This window comes from Petaurus breviceps, unplaced genomic scaffold (assembly GCF_028583685.1).
Source record: "Petaurus breviceps papuanus isolate PSGF00001 unplaced genomic scaffold, PetGlider_PUasm1.0 84, whole genome shotgun sequence".
In the NCBI taxonomy this organism is placed as follows: domain Eukaryota; kingdom Metazoa; phylum Chordata; class Mammalia; order Diprotodontia; family Petauridae; genus Petaurus; species Petaurus breviceps.
Genome location: NW_027186645.1, coordinates 13,612,443 through 13,638,263, shown reverse-complemented (window position 1 = coordinate 13,638,263; position 25,821 = coordinate 13,612,443). Strand labels below are relative to the sequence as shown.

Here is a 25,821-nt window from a genome sequence, read left to right as displayed (position 1 = left end):
AAGGCTTGGATTGGCTGCCTTGGGAGAGGCACTAAAGCCTCTAAGGATCCTGAGGGGTTGTATTTCTCACCAGTTGTTGAAGAGATGAAATTATGGAAGGATCAAAGCTGGAGGGCATACTTTTTCCCCCCCACAGTGGAAGCATTTAAGTCTCTGCAGAGAGGGAAGTATATATTAAAGGACAGTGACAAAGGCAGGAAGAGCAGAGCAGCAGCAAATGGTTGTTTGTCCTTTGTTCCCAAAGAGGACCATGACATCAGGAAGGTGATGTCATGACTTGCAAGTGAACTTGATTTAAGTGAGGCAGGGCCACGCAAAGGCACCAGCCTCACTTTCACCTTCAGAGTCATCTGGATCTGGAGATGGCCCTGGATGCAGTGGGAAACCTTGACCAAACCTTTTTAAGCCAAAGTCTTTCCCAGGTCTCAGTTTGTCTGAGGCAGACCCATTTGGTGATTACAGCTGGGTAAGAAATGAGGCAATGAATGACCTCTTTTACCTAATTAAAAAAAAAAATCAATCTTGGAGGGGAAGACCCTCAGGGTTTCGGACCAAAACAGAAACAACTGTTATTTACACTCACTCTGAACCATCAGAGCCCAAATGAAGAATGAATGAGGCTTGGGCTGGGGCCGATTATTAGCCAATCAATGAAAAGTCAGAGGGATTTGAATTTAAAGCAGATAGAAGATGATTTCCAAGAGCCTGACTTTAAGCTGTTTAGCTGCTAGAACCTGATCCATCACTTTACTTATTAAGAGAAGCTATCAGGGGGCACCTAGGTGGTGCAGTGAATACAGCACCAGCCCTGGAGTCAGGAGGACCTGAGTTTAAATTCAGCCTCAGACACTTAACACTTACTAGCCGTGTGACCTTGGGCAAATCACTTAACCCCAATTGCCCAGCCTTCCTCCCTCAAAAAAAAAAAAAAAAAGAGAGAAGCTATCAGTGAATGACTTCATTAGGGCCACTCTGAGAAACTGCTGCAACAGTGGTGGATTTACTCATTCTCTGTTTCTCCCTTCTGTTCTGTCACATGCAACAAGCAGCATTTTTGTTATTGTTCAGTCGTGTCTGACTCTCTGTGGTGACCCCATTTAGGGTTCTCTTGGCAAAGATACTACAGTGGTTTACCATTTCATTCTCCAGTTTATTTTACGGATGAGGGAAGTGAAGCAAACAGGGATAAGTGACTAGTCCAAGGTCACACTGCTAGTGTCTCAGGCCAGATTTGAGCTCACAAAGCTGAGTCTTCCTGATTCCAAGACCACTCCATCCACTGCACCACCTAGCTATACCTAATTAGCGCAAAAGTTCATTACAAAGTGTCTCTTGGGGCGGCCAGGTGGATCAGCGAGTAAGAGTACCGGCTCCAGTGTCAGGATGACCTGGATCAAATCCAGGCTCAGAAACTGAGCACCACACCCAGAAATAACTGGCCATGTAACCTTGAGCAAGTTACTTAACCCCTATTGCTTGAAAAAAAAAAAAAAAGTGTCTCTCTGTTATTCCAAATTTTGCTTACATTCCATTTGCATTTTAAACCATGCATGTCTAGATAACGCTAATTTTAATTATGTCCTAAATTAGTATTTTTGGTACAGAGAGTATAATGGGGGTAGATAGGTGGAAGAGGGGAGGTCTGCTAATAACTGGAAAACTGGTTACACCAAATTCCCCAGGGGAGACCATTCTCCTGGCTTGGCAATCAATAGATTAACTGTGGGCTTATAGCATTTTATGGGTTTTATCTACAATCCATATTTTTAAGCTTTCTAGCCTTACAAAGAAAGGAAACCACATTGAACTGGGACCTTCTGACCCAAACTAAAAACTGGAGGATCTAATTTCATTATTTTCAAGAACAGGCAGGCTACTGTGCACCTGGGGTCTTTGGTTTTTTATTTTTCCCCACCCCAACTTCTTGCCCCCACTCACTTTAAGTTAGAGGAGGCCTGGTTGTAGAGGCATCAAGAGAAGGTCACACCCTAAATTGCTTCCAAAACCTCCTCCCCCCCTTCCCTAATTCAATATTCTATTCTATTCTTTATTTTCTATTCGCATTTTTAAATGTATACTGACATTAGTCAATAAAAGCCATAGTTATGGAAGTTCAAGATGGGTGTAACTATGGCTCTATTCCAAGATACTCTGAACTTGACTCCCAGGTGATTAGCACACAATTAGAGAACAGGGGCCCCATTTTGAACTGATTTATTCCCCACTCCATAGTGTCAAGCACAGCTGTGATTTTTCCATACAAAGTGGATGTGCTATAAACTCCTTATCTGATTATCCAGTGCCCTGTTAAATGATCCAGGTCTTACTTAAAACTTTCACATAATCTCCTTTTCCTTCCCCATCTCCCCAGTATAAATTTCTTCAATAAATAGACTCGATATATCCAGTCTCTGATCAATTAAAGAGGCTAAACACAGATAAAAAGAAAATTCAGTTTATAGTAACAACACGTATCCCTATTACATAAGGAATCTACCCTTTCTCCTGCCATCTGCTCCCCAAACTTATCTTTGAACTCTCTATTCAATTCTGCATTTTGTAAATGCTACTATTGAAAGCTGGCATTCCAGAAAACTTTAAGGGAAAGTAAAAAGTCCTTATTGAGAGCCTTCATTCAGATAGCAATTGAAAACTAATGAAAACCTTATAAAACTGAAGTACTCTGGGTAAGTACAAGGAAAGTATTGTATCTGGCAAACACAGGAACTGAAAACACAAGGCTGAAAGTTCCTTCTGTTCCTATTACCTTACATAGTAAACTAAATCACAGATAACATGTGGTAGCAGTGTGTACTGATGACAATGTATAATATAAACATTCCATCAATGGTAACAGCTGTTGTTCATGTGAAAAAAGTTCTCAGAAAATACTAGGAAAAAAGAAGGCAATTGTTACTGGCTAGACTCCTTCCCACAGTTTTAACAATAATCATTTGACATTATTCAGAAGTCTTGGAGAGAAATTTCTAAGGGAAAAAAATGACAAGATCACCAATTAAGGGCCAGAAGGAACCATGGAAGGGATGAAGTCTATCTCCCTCATTTTACTGATGAGGGAAAAGGCTGAGGGAGGTAAAATGACTTGTCCTGGGTCACACAGTAAATCTAAGACAATATTTGAACTCAGGTCCTCTTCATGATAAGCCCAGCAGCTCTTTTTACTGTGCCACCTGGCTGCTTAAAGGCATGATTGGCTTCCTCTCCTCATTTTAAAAATAGTAATCATACGCATTTTTAAATGTATTTTTTAAAGGACGTTTTTCTGGTAATATTTAACGGATACCTTAACAGACCTGGGAGGACTTCAAAAATGCAAAGAACTACAATTAATGAAATACTGGCACTCACATTCATTTGCTGCATGCTGATCAGTGTAACTGCAGAACCATCTAACCATTAAATATTTACCTGATCCCAATAATAATGCTTTTTCAACAAAAGCAATCTACAGATGCCCAGTAGGCTTCTCTAATGATGTCCCCTGGAAACACACAGAATGTTTAAATACACACTGATGAAATAACTGTAGCACATAAGGCTTGCCCTTAATCTAGAAAACCTCATTTTTCCCCACCCATAATTAAATTTTTCTTCTTATATGAAAAATATAATCTGGTATGTCTCAAACATACCCAAAGAGAAAGTGAGGAAGACAACCTACCTAATTCAACTGGAGTCCCTGCCTCATGGCTCTTCCCTCTCTAGCCCATTTTCTCAACAATTGTCAAAGTGATTTTCCTAAAATCTAAGTCTGGAAATGTCACCTCCATTCCTCCTGACCTGATAGACTCCCGTGGCTCCCTATTACCTCCAGAATCTGATAAAAAGTCCTGTTTGACTTTTAAAGTTCTTCATCGACCCTTCCAACCTCAAAATTTCTACAAACTTTAGCCCTCTCCCCACACCATCTGGCCACACTCATCTATTTATTGTTCTCACATGTGACACTCCTTTCCCTTTATACTGGCTGTTTATTCCAAATGCCTAGCTTCCTTCAAAACTCAGCTTGAATCCTACTTTCTGCAGGAGGCCTATGCTAGCACCTCCCAGCTGATAGAACCTTCCCCTCAGATTACCTTGTAGCTGTTCTGTGTTTATCTTCTATGTTCCTAGTTATTTCCACGTTTCTCTTCACCAACATTAGAAGTTGAGTTCCTTGAGGGCAGGTACTGTTTCTACAAGCCTTGTTTTGCAATCCCAGAGTTTAGCATGGGTGCCTGGCACATGAAAGAGGAGGTGGATTTGTTCAACCTGGTCCCAGAAGGAAAAACTAGGAGTGGTATAGGCAGAAGTTTTGGGGAGGCAAATTTGGGCTTGATGAGAGAGAAAAAATCATTTCCCCACTTTCAGAGCTTTTTAAAAGTGGAATGGGCTGTCTAGGGAGGCGGTAATGGGGTTCTCCCCAAGTGGAATGGGCTGTCCAGGGAGGCGGTAATGAGGTTCTCCCCAAGTGGAATGGGCTGTCCAGGGAGGTGGTAATGGGGTTCTCCCCAAATAGAATGGGCTGTCCAGGGAGGGGGTAATGAGTTCTCCCTGTCATTGAAGGTTTTTAAGAAAGAGCTAGAGGACTTGACAGGTATGCTACAGAAAGAATTGTTTCTTGTACAGTTAGATAAAAGGGCCTCTGAGATCCCCCAAGTTTGATTTATGGGATTAGGAAACCAAGGACCAGAGAGGTTGAGTTACTTGCTCCTTAGTCACAAAGGTAGGAAGACACAGAGAGAGGATCTGAACCTAGGGCTTCAGATTCCAAGTTCAGTTTCACTTGGCCCCTCAAACAAGTACCATGTGTGCCTCACGCGGGGGAAAGGGTGACTGCATGAAAACCTGCCTTTATCTTCATCTCCGAACAAAAATCACTGAAGTCCACTTAGTTCTTTAAGGTTACATAGCACTTCACATACATTATTCCATGTAAGCCTCAAAAGAGTCCTGTGGAGCAGGCACTTATTATTATCCTCATATTTGACAGGGAGGAGAGTGAGGCTAGCTAAGGGTCTTGAGGTGTATCTCAAACCCGAGTCTTCCAGATTTCAGATCCAGTGTTCACCCCACCGCATCATACAATGTCCTTTTCATTTTCTTCTAAAATGACTTAACTAGGGACCGCTAGGTGGCACAGTGAATAGAGCACATGGCCCTGGAGTCAGGAGGACCTGAGTTCAAATCTGAACTCAGACACTTAACACAAAAACTAGTCATGCGACCTTGGGCAAGTCACTTAACCCCAACTGCCCTCCAAAAAGCAAAAAAATAAATAAAATGACTTAACTTTATTCCTAACCCCCCACAAAACCTAATATATTGTTTCACATATGATAAGCATTCAAATATTCACTGAATGAATGATTAAATTATGTCCTTTGTTATATTTATATTATAGTTTTATATTCCATTATACTAATTTTAAAAAATAAAAGGACTGGATCATTTTATATTAATATTACTAATAATGGCTGGCATGCATGCACATACACACACACACACATATACTTTTTTTTAAAGGTTTACTAAAGCACTTTACTTGTTATCTCATTCAATCCTCACAACCACCCTGTGAGGCAGATGCTAATGCTATTATGGATCCCTCAGGAAACCAAGGCTAAGTAACTTGCTGGGGACTACATTGCTAGTAAATGTCTGAGGAAGGATCTGAACTTGCTTCTTCTTGATTCCAAGTTCAGTGTTCAGTTCACTAGCTACCCAACAATGTCTAAAAACAATACTAACACAAATTAAGTGCTTTCCAGCCCTGTCCTCTGGCTCAAGTAGGTAATGTAGTCATTGCTGACTCAAGATGCCCATCCTGATGCACTGAATCTACATTCCTTCATCTTACAAACATCCTATGAGGTAGTTAGGGCAGGGCCTTTTCAGAGAGGCACTGACTCACTAAGGAATATCTTTAACAGTTTACACTAGGCTTTCTGCATGGGCATCCCTTTCTGAGCTCATTGTTTTGACAAAAAAAAAATTAAGGTTGCTCTTCCGAAAAATCCTTTTTGGTCAGTTTTCTATTGTAATCAGAATTCTATAGTGTTATAAGATAATATATGAATAATTTGAAGAGAAGTACATATACCCTCCTTTCAGTATTCTGGAAACAAAAACATTCATAGAAGTGTAATTTGGGCACTCTTAAGGGCTGCAATATCATCATCTGTTAAATAAGGGACTGAATTAGACTGAAGATTTTTGTTTTTGCTTTTTGGAGGGGGAAGGCAGGGCAATTGGGGTTAAGTGACTTGCCCAAGGTCACATGGCTAGTGAGTGTTTAGTGTCTGAGGCAGAATTTGAACTCAGGTTCTCCCGACTCCAGGGCCAGTGCTCTATTCACTGTAGATTGAGGATTTTTAATTTGTATGAGTGTGTCACGGACCACTTCGGTAGCCTGGCAAAGCCTCTGAACCCCTTCTCAGAATAATATTTTTAAATACATGAAACGAAATACACAGGATTACTAAGGAAACCAAGTATATTGAAATTAAGCTGGTAATTTTTTTTTTTTGCCACCCAAGTTCATGGATCCCCGTGAAATCTATCCACGGACAGAGATATTTACACCAGGTTAATGGCCTCTGTATTACACGATATCTGAAGTTCTTTCCAACTCTAGCAGTCCAAGAATCTAACATTTTTAAGCTGATTTTCTCAGATAATGTCTATCAACGTACCTGAAATTACTACAGACGATCAGTAATGCTTGAATGATCCCTGCAAGCTTGATTGCAGCGGAGCCCAAAGGCCACCGGGAAGGAGAGAAAGATTTCCATACACCCCCCACCCCCCAGGAATTCACACAGCTCTTTCTTCCTCTCTCCTACCCAAAGGAGAGACTGAAACAATGGTAATTCCAAAAGGACTTCTTAACCTTTGGAAATTTCTACACTTCTCCCCAATAATTCACACAGCTCTGTCCTTCTCTCTCCTACCCAAATGAGAGATGAAAACAATGGTAATTCCAAAATGGCTTCTTAACCTTTAGAAATGGCCACTACAGTGAAAGTAATGTTAGTTTCCATCAATCAAGAAATTATAAGGCACTATGGAAAGAGTAATGGAATTTCAAACAGAAGAACTAGCTTCAGATGTCTGCTGTTATTTAATGTTTGTATGACTTTAGACAAAGTCTCCCTTTCTTCACCTGTAAAATGAAGGGGTTGAATCAGATACTCTCTACATTCCCTTCCAGCTTTAAATCCAATGACTCCAAGATGGAAGGAAATGGTGGGATAATTTGAGTAAAAGGACCCAAATTCTGATCATGGCTCTACCATTTAAAACTTTCCTGTGGCCTTAGGAAAGTCACTGAACCACTTGATGCTAGTTTTCTCACCTATAAAACGAGAAGGTTGAATTACATGAACCCTAAGGTTTCTCCCAGATTTAAATCTATGATGCTGTGACACATGATAAATCCACAGGCAGTGTTCTCTAAATAATCCCCTAGAGACATTTCAGGAACAAGCAAATGTCTCTAATGGTCCTTCTTCTCCCTTCTCTTGACTATTAAATCCTTCATGTCAATTCAACAATCAGTCAATAAGCATTTACTAAATACCAACTAGGTGCAAGGCAGTGATAAGTCTGAAGGATACAAAGATAGAACCAAAAGTGTACCTGTCCTCCAAAGCTCACCTTCTACATGGGGGTAGGAAGGAGTGAAAACAACAGTGAGTAGAATGAGAAAGAAAGAACAAATGTAAGCAATCAAGGACACATAAATTGAACATATTTTTTTTAATTGGAAAATAAAACAGCTTATACAGATTTTGTAGATACAGGATGTGGCCAAATATGGCACATTCACACTGAAAACATTCTCAGAGATTATCTAGACCTCCAGATAAGTTACATGATGGCCATAGACTATAGCCTCCCTTTTATTTACTACATGTAAATATGGCTTATGTGAAAATATGAATGGAAACTTCTCTAAGGTCTAGACTCTAGTGCATTTATTCTTAGAAAAAACCTGAACTCTAAAAGTTTTTTGAAAAAACCCTCCTGTTTTTGAAGGGTCCCTCAGAGAATGAGATTAAAATGAGAAATAACCAAATTTTTGTTCAAGGAAAATATTCTGAATTAAAAAAAAAAATTCCCTTATTTGATTATTCTTCTATTACTCTTTACCTTCCCATAAATTAAGAATATATCTACTCTTCAGAAATTACATAGTTCTCCATCTAAGTCATTACCTTCTCAAACCAAAAATGACCCAAGTTATAATGTGCTTTGAAGATTTAGAGGGCAGATTTTTTTTTATCTTAATTTCAGTTACCATGGTAGTAGAAATCAAACAAAAACATTATGGTTGCAAACAGGAAATGTAACCCCAAACTGACCGTTGACTCCTTGGAAAGGTATTCATTTTCAGATAAACTGAACCTTGCTCTTGGGATATATACTTTGTGGGTGTGAGGTTATACTTTAGACAGCACAATGTGTGACACATAGTAGGTGCTTGGCTGTTAAAACCTTCTGTTCATTTATGTGTTATTTGAAATTTTGACAGTCTTGCTGAAGTCTCATTTATTTTTAACTTCATTTTATGTAGCAAAAATGCAATTTCTTAATTACAAAGATATCTTAAATAAAGTATTATACCCTGACTATACAAAGAGCCAAAAGAGCATGAATCACCAACTAAACTGCTTGGTGATCAGGGTTGAGTCAAATGAAGAAAATATGGTTTGCAGTATAATACTGGGAACTACTGGTTCAATGAAAAGAGTTAATTGATGGCTCAAACTACCCAACTAAATTTCAGTCAATGAGACATTCTTCTAAAATTGTGAATGCCTAGGGGTAGAGGGTTGGGTGTCCCTGACTTCTGAAGTTCCTTTATAACTGAAATTCTGTGAGTAAAATACTCAACTCTTTTATTGCCGTTTTGAAAAATAAATCAGTTAACTGATGATTCTGATTAATATAGAAGCTAAATACCCCCTAAATAAACTTTATAACATTTTAGTTTATAAAGATGTCATTGCTAATTATGAGTAAACTGGATTTGTTATATCTATAACCCTCCGAAATATTAAAGAAACCTTTCAAAACAAGCTGTGAAAACCAGTATAAACAGGGAAGTGAAGTGGGGAAAAAATACTGGATTTGGAGAGAGAAAACCTGGATTCAAATCTCTGCTCTGCCATTTAATACCTGTGTGACCCTGGGCAAGTCATGTAACTTCTATGAGCTTCAGGATATAATCTGTAAAATGAGGAGATTTAGATCAAATAACCTCCAAGATAATTTTCTACTCTACTCTAAATCTTTCTACTTTCTTTCTATTCTAAATCCTCTCACAATATGAAAATGCTGTAATATTCAGTTTTTTTTTAAATTCTTCATTGTAGTTTATAGAATGTTGATTATGAGTGACTGGAACACAGTGTTGCTTATTAATTTTTTAAACAGAATAAAAAAGGAAGGAAAAAAACATTGAATAAGTGTATGTGCCAGGCAATTGTGCTAAATACCTTACACACATTGTCTCATTTGATTCTCACAACAGCACTGTGTGATAAGTGCTGTTATTATCCCCAGTTTACAAATGAGGAAATAGACAAAAGGTTAAATGACTTGTCTAGAATCAAACAACGATTAAGTGTCTGAGGCAGGATTTGAACTTAGGTCTTCTTAACTCCTGATTCTATGTAGAAACTATATTGTAGTTAAGAAAGTTAACATGTAAAAGCTAGAACATCCACATTACATGGAACTTCAGTTTTTTTTTAAAATAGACTTCTCAGATCTCTTGATGATTCAAAATCTCAAGCCCCTGATTTTGAGTCCAGAAATCCAGACCTCACATCATATTTCTACTGTTAAGCAAAGCCGGAACAAAGAATATGGTTGTCTCTGTGGAGGAGTTTAAAAATTGAATTCTCTAGGCTTACTATATCCACAAGAGTTTTTCAGCCTTTAATCGTAACATGTGAAATCTGATTTATCAAAAAATAAACATAATGGAAAATATTCTGCCCTTCAAAATGTGTATATTTTCATAAAGTATTGCTAAAACGTGCTCCTCATTCTAAAGGTAGTTGACCTCCTTGGCTATCTTGGATCTTCATTTCTAGCTATGTTAGAAAAGAAACATGGGCATTTCCTGCTTTGCATCTTTTAACTAGTCTTTACTGGGAACTGGGGCAAAAAGATGGACTGTGTGTAAATGTTGCATTTTTAGTCTCAAGTTTTGCATAGTTGAATGCCTTGCACACCCATAAATTACTATATGGAAAGGAAAAAAAAAAGGAAGCAATTAATTTAATGAAACTATATTCAAATCTAGTATAAGGGCATGGTCAGAAACAGCCTGGTGTAAAGAGAGTAATGAACACGGCATTGAAAAAACCTGGGTTCCAATCCCATTTCTTACATGGACAAGCTGGATACTCAGGGATAATTTAATCAACTTTACATGTTTCAAGCAACAATCTAGATATAATGAATCATGTAGTGAGTTCCCACACTGGGTTTTCCCCTCCATTCAAAATTACACAGACTTCATGTATTCCCATATAAGGGCACAGTGTAGCAAATACAGAATGAGTCTTAATCCTGAAAGTGGTGATTTCCTTTCGAGGTTTCTGGGTTACAATTATACCATATTATCTAAGTTTTGGAGACCTTCTAAACCACGTGTGCTGCAGTTTGGGCCCTTGATTCTCTAATTCCTTTCCATTCTTGTTTGTGAGAGACCTGTAATCACCGAATTTTTGTCTTAGAGATGATGAATGAAAATTATTCTGTTCTTTTTAAAAAAAATAAACATTCAAAGTTTGTTTATTTTGCCTTAAGGTCAAAAGTTAAGAGCTGGAAAGGGCCTTATAGGTCATCTTGTCCAACGCCTCACATCTTCCTTTTCTAGTTGAGGATATTAATTAGTTGGGATATATGCCAAGTCTTGAAAGATGCCAGGGAAGCCAGTGGACAGAGGTGAGGAGAAACATAATAAACAAAAAGAAAATGAGGAAAAAAACAAACTTGGGACCAAAGGAGGTTTTCAGTAGACTTCACAAGGTAGAATCCTATCCTGAGGTCGTCCATGTTTGAAGGCAAAAAATATTCGACAGAAGATGAAAGGGTAAGAGGACATGCTCCATCCCTTCTTAGCTGTATCAGTGGCAAAGTCAAGACTAAAGGGGGAAAAGGGAACCCCTGGAATTTGTGCCCTAGCAATCATGCTCCCTGCTTCCTAAAACAAGGGATAAGGAATAAGAGGTTTCAGTTACATTCTGTCTCAATTACTCCATAGGATTTTAGAACCTCCTCCCCTATCATGTAACACAGGAAGAGAATGCAAGTGACTTGCCCACAGCCACAGAGAAAAATAAATATTTTAAAGTATTCAGAGACAGCACACATGCATGGTACAATAAAATGCCCGACTTGGTGTAAGAGAACCTGAATTCAAATACAAAGTGTGCCACCTGTGCCACCTTGGGCAATCACTACAAAATACGCACAGGATGCTGAAAAGGGGCTATCCCAGATGAATCTCAAACTGTAAAATGTAAAATTGCTTACAGCGTTTTTGAAATAAGATAATGGTTTTCTCTAGAATGCCATTTCTAAGCAAAAGGGAAAAGGAAGTAGATTGAAAAAAGAAGCTAAAAGGGATGTAATTGGAAATTACAAGATAAGGAGAAAAAATAAAATCTATAGTCTTCCAACTAGTATGAAGGAATGAACATCTCCTCTTCTAGAATATTAAAAAAAAAATGGCTCACATGGAAAGCTAGTCTAGATGGAAAAGGGGGAAGTGCCTGGATGTGGGCCATAATTTTCTATTCACCACAAAATGAGGCTCTGGTTTTGACTTGTCAGGTGCTATTTTTTTGCCAATCAGATGTGAGTTGTGCTTACACAAATTGATGAGAATGAAAAAAACTCCTCAGAAAGAGGCTGAAATGCATAAGACCAGCAAGTCTTGCAGACTAAATCCTACCACAACATACCATCACGGCAAAAAAATCTCTATACAACTGAGATTTCTCTAAACCTGATTTTTAAACATGATACATGTATAAAAAAGTTCCAGGAGAACCAAAGAATCTGGAGTTCTGGAGTCATGGGTTTAGGCCTCTGACAATCCTAACACAAAAGAACCATTTTAATGCTCAGTTTCTAACTTTGTGATATTGAATACTAATATATGGCCATAGTAGTGTACAAAATTAAAGACCTGGCTAAATATTTTTCATTTGAACAAAAAAGTTAATAGAAAAAAATAAGGTAGATTCTTCCATTGTTTGATCAAGATTCCTTATGGAATCACTGATGTTGGTCTTCTTATTTTAGCCTAAAAAAGCCAAAAGTGTCTTAAAATAGAACATCAAGTTTAGTTTATAAAGATGCAGTGGCAATGTTCTAGTAATTTGTGCCAACTTCAAAGCTGGTCTTCCTCAAGACTATACAATTGCTTTGTTTCTCATGCATTTAAGTCAAGAACTAAGAAGAATGCGAAATTGATGGGCTACAAAAAAATAGGATTCAACAGAGGGCACTGATGGTCACAGAAGTTTGACCTGAGGTACTGTTGAAAGCAAACTTCCCTCTTCTCCCCCCCAGGAATGTGGGTTCACTTTTTGGGTTTAAAGTTGAACTTACTAAGACCCTTCACCTAAGCCAGGGGTCATCCACCTGTGAGTTACTTTCCATTTTCTTACAAACTTTTTAGAGAAGTGTAGGGTTTATGTTTCCAAATGGGAATGCAGGACACTGTGGGTTTGGCTCTTCTCCCAGCTGGAAGTCTAGAAAACTAAGAAAGTGGAGGGGAGATTAGGTATGGAAAAGATGGAAGCAAGTACCTTGAAAAATCTATCAATAAAGATTTCTGGATCTATCAGAAAAACTTAGTTCAGCAACAAATTTCAACCTTGGGCTATTTCAATAACTGTTCCTAAAATTGTATGGTTTTCAAATAAAGAATTCAGAGTATAAAAAAGTCAGTTTTGAGTGTTTAGCTCTGGAAAGGAAAAAAAATGGACCACACCATGACACTGTGTCGGGGTCCATATTGGGAATATTTGGTCAAAAAACTGCAATACTACCCAGCTGTTTATAAATAATCGGTCAATGTCTTCGTAGCTAGTTCAGTTATTTACTAACACACTGGATATTTGACCTCTAAATGACTGGATCTTCTCTTAAATGTTTTTAAAACATGTTTTAGATGTTTGTATTTATTTTGAAAATACTACAATTTCAATCAATATATCTGGTCAACAGTAAGACCACAGAAAGGCATGAAGTAAATTTTTAAAAATTAGCTTTTTGACTTCTGGTGCCAAGATGGCAGAATGAAGAAGGAACCCTCTGATGCCCTCCCAAATACCCCTTGAAACAACCAGAAAATCGCCTCAAAAATTATCTAGGAGCAGGGAATCAGCTTACAAGCATAGCAGGAAAGGTCTGTCTCACTGGGGTAGGAGGAGAGCAAGGATGAAGAACAGAAGCAACAGCCAGCCTCAGCAGGGGGCCTGCAACAAGGCTCCTAGCCTGGGGCAATCCACCAGTGAGGCCCCGCCCTCCTGCTAGACAGCAGATCCCTAGGCAAGTAATCAGTCTGTGTAGCACAGCAAGACCCCACCCAAGCAAACCCACCCCTAGTACAACAAGCCACCAATGAAGCCTTGATCCCACTTTGGACCAGTAGTGAAGCCTCACCTTAGGGCTGACCAACAGCAAGACCCCACCCTAGGGCCTACCAGCAGAGAAAGAGGAACCTTGTTTCCATAGCAACTCAGCAGCTGGGACCTACCTCTTGGGGGGATTAACACAAAATCACTCCTCCCTGCTAATCAACAGAAAGATTCTGCTACCATAACAATTCAGCAGCAAGGCCCTCACCCCAAGCCAGCAAGTAAACTCAGGAGAGGCCAAAATAGGAAGCCCCGTCCCCTAGTACAAGCCAGAAGGGAAGCCTACCTTCCTGAGAAAGCAAGCATCTAAACCCTGAAGCCCAGTGAAAGCCAGCAGTAAGACCCAGAGCCCGAGCACAAAAAGCTTGTGATAGTGCAGAACTGGAACCCAACTCTCACATAAAAACAGTCACAAAAAAAAAGCTGAAAAATGAGCAAAATTTTACAAAAAAGAGCTTGTCTACAGAAGTTACTATGGTGATAGGGAGGATTAAGTCATAAACTTCGAAGAGGTCAATAGTGTCAAACTGGCTACAAGTGAAACCACAAAGAAGAATGCAATCTGGTCTCAGGCCCAAAAAGAATTCCTGGAAGAGCTTAAAAATGATTTTTTAAAGCAAATTAGAGAAGTAGGAGAAAAATTGGAAAAAGAAATGAGAGTAACATCAAAGAATCATGAAAAAAAAGCATGGGAAAGATGCAAAAATTTACCCAGGAAACTAACTCCCTAAAAAACAGAATTGGTCAAATGGAGAAGGAAACACAAAAGTTATTGAAGAAAACAATTCCTTAAAAATTAGAATTGAACAGGTTAATTAATGACTCTATAAGACATCAAGATACAGTAAAACAAAATAAAAAAGTAAAAAAATAGAGAATGTAAAAGTTCTCAGTAGGAAAACAACTGACCAAATAGAACAAACAGATCCAAAAGAGACAAAATATGAATTATTAAGCTACCTGAAAGCAATGATTAGAAAAAGAGAAGGGAGAGCCTAGACAACATTTTTCAAGAAATTATCAAAGAAAACTGCTCTGATTTATTAGAACCAGAGAGCAAAATACAAATTGAAGGAATTCACTGATCAACACCTAAAAGAGATCCCAAAATAAAAACTCCCAGGAACATCACAGCCAAATTCCAGAGCTCACAGATCAAGGAGAAAGTATTTTAAATATCTGTCAAGATACCATTAGGGGGGTGGCTAGGTGGCACTGTGAATAGAATACCAGCCCTAGAGTCAGGAGGACCTGAGTTCAAATCCAGCCTCAGACACTTGACACACTTACTAGCTGGGTGACTTTGGGCAAGTCACAACCCCAATTGCCCTTCAAAAAGCAACAACAACAAAAAAGATACCATTAGGATACTCTATTTTCCAGAGCTAAGGCCCAGCAAGAAAGCTGTGCCCTGAGTTTGCTATAACAACAATCCTTTGTGTTCACCCCCTGGATGATCTCACCCACTGACAAAATCACATGATTAATGTATTGCTTTGGACAGTAGCAGGTATTCTCTAAGCTCAGATAAGCACCAATCAAACTACCAAAAAAGTATTTTATAGAACTAGAAAAAAAAATAACAAAATTCATTAGAAGAAGAAAAACTCAATGATATCAAGGGAATCGATGAAAAAAAATGCAAAAGAAAGTGGTCTAGCCACAACAGATTTCAAAATGTATTTTTAAAAATGGTAATAGGGGCAGCCAGGTAACACAGCGAGTAAGATCACCAGCCCCAGAGTCGGGATAACCTGGGATCGAATCCAGGCTCTGATATTTATTTAGCACCCACCCAGAAACACCTGGCCGTGTAACCTTGAGCAAGTTACTTAACCCCAATTGCTTAAAAAAAAATGGTAATAAACAAAACAATCTGATACTGGCTAAGAAACAGAGTGTGGACCATAGGAAGAGGCTAAGTACAAATTCCATTATACTAACTGACCACAGTAGTATAATATATAACAAACCCAAAGATCCAAGCTTTTTGGAACAAAAACACATTATTCAACAAAAACTGCTGGGAAAACTGGAAAACAGTATGGCAGAAACTAGGTATAGACCAACAACTTATACCATATGCCAAGATAAGGTCAAAATGGGTACATGAATTACACATAAAGGGTGATACCATAAGCAAAAAAAGGGAGTACAGAGTATGAGAATAGAATGAGAGAATAGAATGATTGTAATGGACTACTGTTGTGCTATGAGAAATGAGAAGCAGATTGATTTCAGAAAAACCTGGAAAGAATTATATGAACTGATGCATAATTAAGTGAGAACCAGGAGACTATTGGACACAGTAACAGCAATACTGTGTAATGAAGAACTGCGAATGACTTGGGTATTCTCAGCAATATAATGATCCAACACAATCCTAAAGGACTAAGGATGAAGCATACTATTCCACTCTAGAGAAAGAACTGATTGTGACTGCATACAAGCTGAAGTATGCTATTTTTCACTTTCATTTTTTTTCTTTTATTTGAGTCTTCTTGAACAAAATGACTAATATGGAAATATTTTAAATAGCTGCACATGTATAACCTTTATCTGATTGTTTATAGTCGGTGAGAGGGGAAACAGTAAGGAGGGAGAAAAGGGGAAGGGGAAGGAGGGATGGAATTTAGAGCTCAAAACTTTAAATAAAAATGCTAAAAAAAAAAAAGTTTTAATAGAGCTTTTGTCTTTAAAAAACCAGCTTGGAGAATATCCTTGTCACTAGAAAGTTATTTTCAATGACATGCAAAACTTTTCAGCATGCACAAAAATTTGTCAATAAGAAAGGTAAAAGAAGAGATCAATATCGACTTTAAAACAAAAGAAATAGTCATCCTAGAAGATATGGGCACAGTCAGGACACCCCTAAGCCTTTCATCTGCCTTCCTGTTTCTCATGTTCCCATTTATGTGGTGGCTTAGTCATAGAATGTGCAAGTTTATGCAGTGTTTTGTTTTTCCTTTCTTAGGTTTCCTTAAACTTAAAAAAATAACTTCTGGAATCTTCACTGCAAAAGAAATTTAATTTTTAAAAATAAAGATAGCATTGTTGCTTGCTATGGCTGGGTAAGTGAAATATGGAGAATGTTAAGGTCTCTAAAATTTCCATTTTTTCCACTTCCCAGAAATCCCCCTACTTGGGACTGCCTTACATTTATAATGCGTGCAATGAGAGCTTAACCTGGTGCTGCCACTTTCTGTGACTCACCAGCTGGCCGCCCAGCCCCTCTTCCTCTCAGGTGCCTTGTAGTGGCAGGAGTGTCTGGAAAGATTATAGCCAACTCTATCACTGACAGCATCCTTCACCCAACAGGGGAAAAAAAAGTTGCTAGCCCTTAGCGACTCTTTTAACACAATCTCTGTTTGTGGCACACCGTTATCAAGTGGAGGGGGAGCAGGAGGGGGTGCAGAAGGGGAAGCATGGTTTCTTTGGGAGATAACACAGCGATATCAAATTCAGAATTAAACAGCGGGTGCCTATCCATTGACACGTTTCCAAAAATTATCCAGGAGGGAGAAGCAGGTTTCATGAAAAATCAGTGCCCCTGTCCCGAAATCCTGCATGCGGCTGCACAAGAATCAAAAACGGAGTCTTTTCCACAGGCTTCTCAGAGTCAGACCCGTGCCCTGCAAACCACGAAAGCTCAAGACATTTCCTGGAACAGGAAAAGAATGTGCCCTGGTCTTGGGGCGTCTCCTCTTAAACCCCCTTTCCAATTAGCTCCCTCAATAAGGCTTAGAAAGCTGATGTCAACTTGCAAGCAACTGGAATGCGATTAGGCAGAATCAAGAAGTTTCTTTCTTTCCTCCCTTTCTCTTTCTCCCTCTCTCTCCCTCCCAGTCTTGTCTTTTGTTTCAAGGAAGTTAGGGAGAGGTCAGCCACTCCCTCCGTCCCCAGCAGACAGGGCACCTGAAGCCGAATAGGACAGAATATCTGGGTCCAGTTAGGTTTCAAGCTTCCAGGGGGCATTTTCTCTGCGATTTAATCCCTGAGCAAGGGATTGGTCAAAAGCCCGGGGCTGGGGGAGACCCGGAGGTGAGATGCTGCAGGGGCGCTGCCCAGCTCAGGTGAATGCATTTCCTGCCTCTCTTACCTTTTTCATTTTGTTCTCCAGATCCATGATTTTCTCGCCCAGGTCTTCCTCCCTCCCGCCTAGGGAATGAAGGGATGGGACCTTAGCGGCGACACAGGCTGGCTTGGCTTGGCTGGCTTGCTACTGGGAGGCGCCCAGAATATCTGACCGGTGTGGGCTGCAGCTCCCTCGCAAGCCCGGACCCAGAGAAGAGCTTGCCCAGCAAGCAGTGAAACTTCCGCTGCCCTGAAGGGGTTCAGACAGCAGAGTGGAAAAAAGGAAACAAAGGCGCAGGACAGCCAATGGCAGCCCAGCGGGTTGCGAGGGCGCGCCAATCACGTTGCCCTTCAAATACCTTCCTAGGCTAAGGCCAGCTGTGGCTGGGAAGGTGTGGGGCGGATCAGTTCTATGCCTGCCTTTTTTCGGGCAGATGATTTGGGGCTACCTGGAGGCCCCTGCAGGCTGTTTAAGAATCCCGGTTTAGCCAGTCTCCAGGGAGTTGAAATGCGACCCCAGAGGGAGTCCCTTTGACAGACTGCTCTGTTGGTGACCTTAGGGCCCTAATTTTTGCAAGGACTTGGGCTGTTTCCAGGTCATTAGTTTAATAAGAGATGCTTTCTTGGAAAACAAAGGGGATGGGAAGGAGATTTATTGTCCCCAGGAAAGAAGCCCCCTGAAAGAGGCTGTAGTGCAAATCTGCTCGTGCCATAACTCGGGAAGCAAAAAAACACTAAGTTCTGTTTTCATTTCTTAAAACAAAAGATTGTTACCTTGTTACAAGGATTCCCCGGGAGTGTAAACCAAAATGAATTTCTCTGTAGAGAAAGTATCCCTGCCTTCGAAGGTAATGTTTGTCCCAAGTCCCTGATGCTTTAATGTGAAAATACTCACATTGTATTTTCCCAGTTCTATGTGTGACTAGTATAGTAACCAATTCTGCAAAAGCTATGTCCTGTTTCAGGGATGTAAAAAACAGCAAAGCGGCATCAACCAGAGCAAAAGTTCTGGTGATAAAAGCAAAGTTCTGGTGATCACTAAAAAAGGAACCATTAACTCGTGATTAAAAGAGAAGGGAAGGGAAGGTGGTGCAGTGAATAGAGCACCTGCCCTGGAGTCAGGAGGACCTGAGTTCAAATCGGGTCTCAGATACTTAGCACAAAAATTGGCCTTGTGACCTTGGGCAAGTCACATAACCCCAATTGCCCTGCCTTCCCCCCTCCAAAAAGCAAAAAAATAAAAGAGAAGGGAATTCTAACTACTGGAAAAGTGTAACAGAGTCTTGGAATCCAATAACTGCAAATACATTTGTTTCTCACTCTACCCTTAATTATGTAAATATTTGGGAAGTATAGTGATGTTATGGATAGAGAACTGTTTTTTGGAGTTAGAAAGACCTGTAATCGAGTTTTCTCTCTGACATCCTCATAGAGGTCATGAGTATTAACCTTAGGAGTTCTCCAAAGCACTCTTTGGAGTCCTCTTCTTTTCTCTGTGTCCACCAAAGGTTTTTAAACTGGGGTTTGCAAATGGGTTGTCCTTAAGGGTGTGTGTGGGGGGGGAGGGGGAATATGTATACACAAAAACATATATACATATTATTTATAAATAACTATTTCAATATAATTGATTTCCTTTCTAATACTATGCAAATTGTTCATTTGAAAACATTATTCTGAAGAGCCGGTAAAGTTCATAAGATTGCCAAAGAGGTCAGAGACACACAAGACAATGAAGAACCCCTGCTTCAGTCTGTGCTGTACCCCATAGTAGGGACTGATGTTTCTGAAACACTGTTCTTGCCATCTCAGTCCATTTTTCAAATACTTTCAGAAGGGAAGGGAAGGTGGTGCAGTGAATAGAGCACCTGCCCTGGAGTCAGGAGGACCTGAGTTCAAATCAGGTCTCAGATACTTAGCACAAAAATTGGCCTTGTGACCTTGGGCAAGTCACATAACCCCAATTGCCCTGCCTTCCCCCCTCCAAAAAGCAAAAAAATAAAAGAGAAGTTCCTTATTGGCTCTATGATAATTCTACACTTTAGCCTGGCATTCAAGGGCCTTCTAAATAAGGGCTACTCATTTCATCGATTGTAGTGAGGGCCCCATAAACTTGAGGAATTCAAAAGTGAACTAGGAAACCTGATTATTTTTGCCTACCTATTTCAATGACTTCATTTGCTGGCAGATGCCTCTCCAAATGTGTGATTATAGGGATAACCTGAACATCTGCACTTGGGAGGGGAAAAAGAAATCCAAGAATAAGATTTAAGTGTTCAAAGGAGATTAATTAAAGTATATTGTTTACAGATATCTGGAGATAGGAATGGGATGCTACAGGCTCCAAACCTATGTCCATACTGGGGTGATAGTTTGCCAGTTCCCCAAACCAGGGTGCTATGACAACTCTTGTAGGAAATAATCCCATCTATAGCACGATGAGTACAGAGATGCTCCCTACTTTTGGAGAGTTCTAGGATATCAGTTTTGGGGGAGCAAGTGTTATATATGACATCTGCTTTCAGACTGCACTTCAGGATCTTTGAAAATAGTAATTGGTTGAGGGGAATGAGAGTTTGAAACTAGAATGTTTTTCAGAGTTATTAAAGGTTAGCTAATAAGGGGGATGTGGACAGTCTATGATGACAGGTATTATGGAGCACTCTAAGCCCATAAATATACTTTATGAGCTTATCCTCAGGAAAAAAAATAGGGAAACCTCAAATAGTTTTAGGGATGAAAGCAAGGCACAATTAATACTTATTCCATACATGACAATTATTTGGCAATTTCCAAGAAAATGGCCTTCAGTTGTTCTTTCAAAGCAAGGAATGAAAGTCCTTATCTATATTCCAGGCATTTTCCTAAGTACTACAAAGATACAAAAAAAGTCCAAAAACATTCCCTGCCCTTAGGGAGCTTATATTGTAATGGTAGAGGGTGACAGTGTAAACAACTACCGTGTTTCCCCGATAATAAGACCTATCCCGAAAATAAGCCCTCCCCTTACTGTGTAAGATTCCTCTAAAATAAGCCCTCCCCCGAAAATAAGCCCTATTGAGATTGCTACTGTAGTGAAGGTGATCCCCTGCGCTACACGCTACATTACGGTACCCTCTGTATGCACCGTCCCCCCCACCCCCATGAAACACATGCCGCACTCCAAGCTGCATCCAATCAGAGCTGCAGCAGTGAGCGCGTCATCCTGTTCTTCCCCAGTGATTTGCTTGCTGGCGCCATTGAGAGTAGTGCCACGGAGGAGAGCTGAGGCAGGACAACATAAAAACTCGGTATGTAAGCGGGAGTGAGGGGGCATGATGGAGGATAAAAAGGGCATGATGGAGGAAAAAAGAAGAACTCAGGGGGCATGATGGAGTGAAAAGAAAGACTGATGGTCATAATTTTATTATTCTGTCTGTTTTGACCCCCAGACATGAGTACAAAAAGGAAGAGCTATACTGTTGAGTATAAGAAAGCAATTGTAGAGGAGTCATATGGCAAGAATCTTGCAGTTTTCTGTAAAGAAAAACTTTTGAATCTTCGAATGGTCAGAAAATGGAGAGCAGATTATAATAACCTCAATCAACAGGTGGATGAGGGAAAAGGGAAAAAGCGCAGGTCTGGATCAGGTCGGCAGCCCTTATATCCTGACTTGGAGATCCTCATTGGTGAATGGATTGCTGACAGGAGAGCAAAGGCCTTGGTTGTGCGCAGGGCTGATATTCAAGCATTTGCCCTTTCAATGGCACCAGAGTTTGAAATGGTCTCAGAAGGATTCAAAGCATCACAACACTGGTTGGATGGTTTCCTTCAATGGTATGAACTGTCCCTAAGAAGATCAACAACACTGTTTAAGCTGGAAGATGCTGAAGTTATTAAATGTGCACTTGCATTCAAGTCCTTTATTGATAGGATCGACATTTCCAAGAACCAAACCTGCAATATGATTGCTATGGATGAAACTGCAGTGTTTATGGGACAAGGATCTCAAACAACAATTCATCACAGGGATGCAACGTCAACCTACATTCCCACCACTGGTTATGAAAGTGCGCGGGTCACCTGTGTTTTGGCGATTCGTTTGGATGGAAAGAAAGCCACACCTCTAATCATCAGTAAGGGCAAGAAAGATAAGATTGAACGTGTATCTGGCATTTACGTTCTTGAAACCGAAAAAGCCTGGTGTACACAAGCCATTATAAGAAAGTGGGTTGATTTAATGCTGCCACTTGTTATGCGAGGTAACCAAAGAGGTCTGATAGTCTGGGATTCAGCCAGCACTCACTGCGCTAAAGAAATGAAGAACTTCCTTGCAGAGAGAAGAATAGATCAAGTAATGATTCCTGCAGGAATGACTGCCTATCTCCAGACCCTTGATATTGCAATAAACAAGCCATTCAAGGACCATTTGCGCATGGAAGTCAATGACTACATTGAAAATAGAATGGAAAGAAATCAGCGTGGAAACTTTGTGAAGCCCTGTCTGCAAGAAGTCGTGACTTGGGTGAAGAAGTCATGGGATAAAATTACTGACAGCTGTGTCGCCAAGGCACTACGAGCAGGTTACCTGGACAAGACATATTCATTTAAAGAGAGCTATATTGCTGGACATGACAGATTGGGTCCACTTCTTTTGAAGGAAATGGAGGCGCAAGACATCCAGGACGGAATTCAGGGTATGGACACTTATGATGATGTTGTTGAAGAAGATGACATGATCATTATTGAATAAAGGTACATTTTTTTGTTCACATTTACCTGTTTATTAAAATTGCTGTCAATGTTCATTAAAATAAACCCTCCCCTGAAAATAAGCCCTCTGGTGTTTTTCTGTCCAAAAAAATTTAATAAGACAGTGTCTTATTATCGGGGAAACAGGGTAGGTAGCTACAAGATATCCACACTGTAGCTGGAAGGCACTTTGAGAAGTTAAGCTTCTAGTAGGAGGTGGTAGGAGGAGGGGGGAAGGGACTGGGAAATGCCTCTTGGACTAGGTGGGATTTGAGATGAGTCTTCTAGGAATCTAGGGAATATAAGAAACAGGAGTGAAGGGGTTGAGCAATCTAGGCCTAGTAGAAAAGAACCAGAGATGGGAGATAGATTGTTGTGTTTGAGAAACTGTAAATAGGTCAGTGTTGCCAGAGCATGTGAAAAGGTGGGAAAGGGCAAAATTATGAAGAGCTTTAAATGTTAAAGGAGTTTATATTTGATCCTGATGGCATTCATTAGGGAGCCACTAGAGATCATTGTTGGGGTAGGGGGAAGTGTGTGTGTGTGTGTGTGTGTGTGTGTGTGTGTGTGTGTGTGTGTGTGTGAGAGAGAGAGAGAGAGAGAGAGAGTCAGAGACAGAGACAGAAAGAGACAGAGACAGACCTATACTTTAGAAAAATCATCTTGGTAGCTGAGTGGAAGATGAATTAGAAGGGGAAAGTCTAAAGGTAGAGACCAGTTAGAAGGCTTTTGCTATACTCCAGGTGAGAGAGGCGATAAGGGCCTGAATAAATATTGTGACTTCATTCTGTTCCAAATCTTGTAAAACACTATTTTCCATTTTCTACTCTTTCTTAACATTCTTTCACTTGGCAATCTCCTTCTAAGTAGATAACTTCAAATTCTTATTTCAGTGTCTCATTTTTCCTATGAGGTCTGTGCTCAAAGCTCTGCCAGCACTGAATATAAATAAATACATAATGAATGAATTTAAATATAATGAATATAAATAAAATCAAGGTCATTCATGTATTTATTCATCTGTACATTTAGGCCTGAATCTGTGATTTCTTTATATGTGTGTGTGAGATGAAAAAGTTCAGAGTCTGAGATCAGAAAAAGGTCTTTTTTCTTTCTCATGAGAAAGGGCATTGCCCCTGTCATTCAAATGACATCTGCCAGGGAGCACAAAATGTGGAAGCTCACAGGCTTCTCTTGTACTGATCCTAACTCCACCTCTAACACCTGTCCTACCTCACCATTGACCTATGAAGCAAGCTCACAATCTTTCACTAGTGTTAACTAATTGGTGCAAAGCAGTTTCAATCCTTCATTATGCATTTCCTTTCAGCAAATTTGAAAGTGCCCAATCAGAAGTGAACTAGTATGGCTTTCTTTCAAATTACCTCATTTTGGGTAAATCATGATTTACTTGCAAGACTGAACTGGCTTACAAAGAATGGAGAAGAGATAGGAATGTAACAGGAAGTTTAAAAAATGAGGAAACTTCACTGTGAGTCATCTCGCACATGTGTATATGTGTATATACACATGTGCCTGTGCGTAAAAATATTTGTGTGTATGTATATATTATATACATATATATATTGTTTATTTGCTGTTTGTCCATTTTCAAAGAAGACCAATAATATCACATGGTGATGACTTGTGATTGAATTTGATATAAGTGAGGCTGAGTCACAAAGTTGTCAGCCTCACTCTCTCTTCCTGAGTCATAGAAGTCCAGTGGCAGGACAAAAGTCAAGATAACTGGCAGTGGCCCAGGAGGCAGTGGATGACCTTGGATTCTTTGCTGTCTGAGAAAGCTCTTAGAGCTCCATAGTACCTGTTTCAGCTGCTTTCCTGGCCGTTGGAACAAATTGTTATCATCTGTCTGTTCTACCAGGGGGAAACCTTCCCATGTTGAGGTAGACACCCCCTCCCCACCTCACTGATGGATTTGAGACCTGTTGGTTACTCTCAACCTGCTTTAGCCTGTCTGCTGAGATGATTTACAGGGGTGTGGCTGCTATGTACACCATAGTTTTTTGGAGCCACAGGTGAGAATTGGGTAGCATCACATCAAAGTCAACTTATATATATATATATATATCCTCTGTCTATATATACTCCAACTGCTCTAATAGAGATACAGTTCTTAAGAGTTACAAGTATCATCTTCCTGTGTAGGGAAAAGTTTATTTTATATTTATTTCGCTTTTTGGAGGGGCGAAGGCAGGGCAATTGGGGTTAAGTGAGTTGCCCAAGGTCACATGGCTAGTAAGTGTTAAGTGTCTGAGGCCGGATTTGAACTCAGGTCCTCCTGACTCCAGGGCTGGTGCTCTATTCACTGCGCCACCTAGCCACCCCTGTGTAGGGAAAAGTTTAAATCTTATTGAATAGTATCTTATTTTCTTTCTTGTTTACCTTTTTGTTTTTCTCTTGAGTATTGTATGTGAAGATCAAATTTTCTGTTTAGCTCTGATCTTTCCATCAGGAAAGTTTGAAAGTCCCCTATTTCATTGAATATCCATCTTTTCACCTTCACAAGATTATGCTCAGTTTTTCTGGGTGGTTGATTCTTGGTGGTTTTCCAAGCTCCTTTGCCTTTCAGAATATCATATTCCAGGCCCTGCAATCCTTTAATGTAGAAGCTGTGTCCTACATAATCCTGATCGTGGCTTCTTGATATTTGAATTGTTTCTTTCTGGTTGCTTGCAGTATTTCCTCCTGTAATGGGAATGTAAATTTAAAGATCTTCCCTGCCCCCAGGCTAAAGTGCACCTGGAGCCTGGGGTGGGAGGCTTGTTTTTCAGTAGATACTTCTTGATTGGCCAGTAAGTCAATAAGGTTGTTACATTCTCTGAGCCAGGAAAAGGCTATATAAGTCCTGATGTGAGGCTTTATTTTGGGGCTCACTTTGAGAAGTGTTCTGTGATTTGATCAGATGAAATTCTGGGAAGCCGTTGTCCAGGGCCCCCCGGCTTTGAAACCCAGATGTTGATTTGGTATGGATGTAATGGTTGGACAGTTTGGAAATCTGTCTGCTTGATCTGTTTCTGTCTTGATAATTCTGTCTGTATATTCTGAAGTTCGGGGTGCTGACCTTTTTCCTCTGAACGAGGTAAAGGATATATGTTTGACTGATTAGAGTAAGCTTGTTAACCCATTTTGAGTTGCTTTCCTTTAACAAAGCAGATCTAAGAACCTGTGTTGGCAGACACACTGGGGACACTGGGGTGCTTGCTGCTACATCTCCTTGACCTGATAATTCTGGAATTTGGCTACAATATCTCTTGGAGTTTTCATTTTAGGATCTCTTTCAAGAAGTGATCAGTGGATTCTTTCAAGTGGCTATTTTACC

The 25,821-nt window shown here is 39.9% G+C and overlaps 1 protein-coding gene across 1 annotated transcript in view; it reads right to left on the bottom strand.

Moving 5' to 3' along the window:
- Window positions 1-18,100, bottom strand: part of TES (testin LIM domain protein) — an 89,237-nt gene extending 71,137 nt beyond the window's left edge. The window contains exon 1 of the mRNA XM_069107074.1: window positions 17,773-18,100. Within this exon, the coding sequence (XP_068963175.1) occupies window positions 17,773-17,799 (27 nt within the window). The 5' untranslated portion in view covers window positions 17,800-18,100. The remainder of the gene's footprint in view (window positions 1-17,772) is intronic.
- Window positions 18,101-25,821: the final 7,721 nt, after the last annotated feature.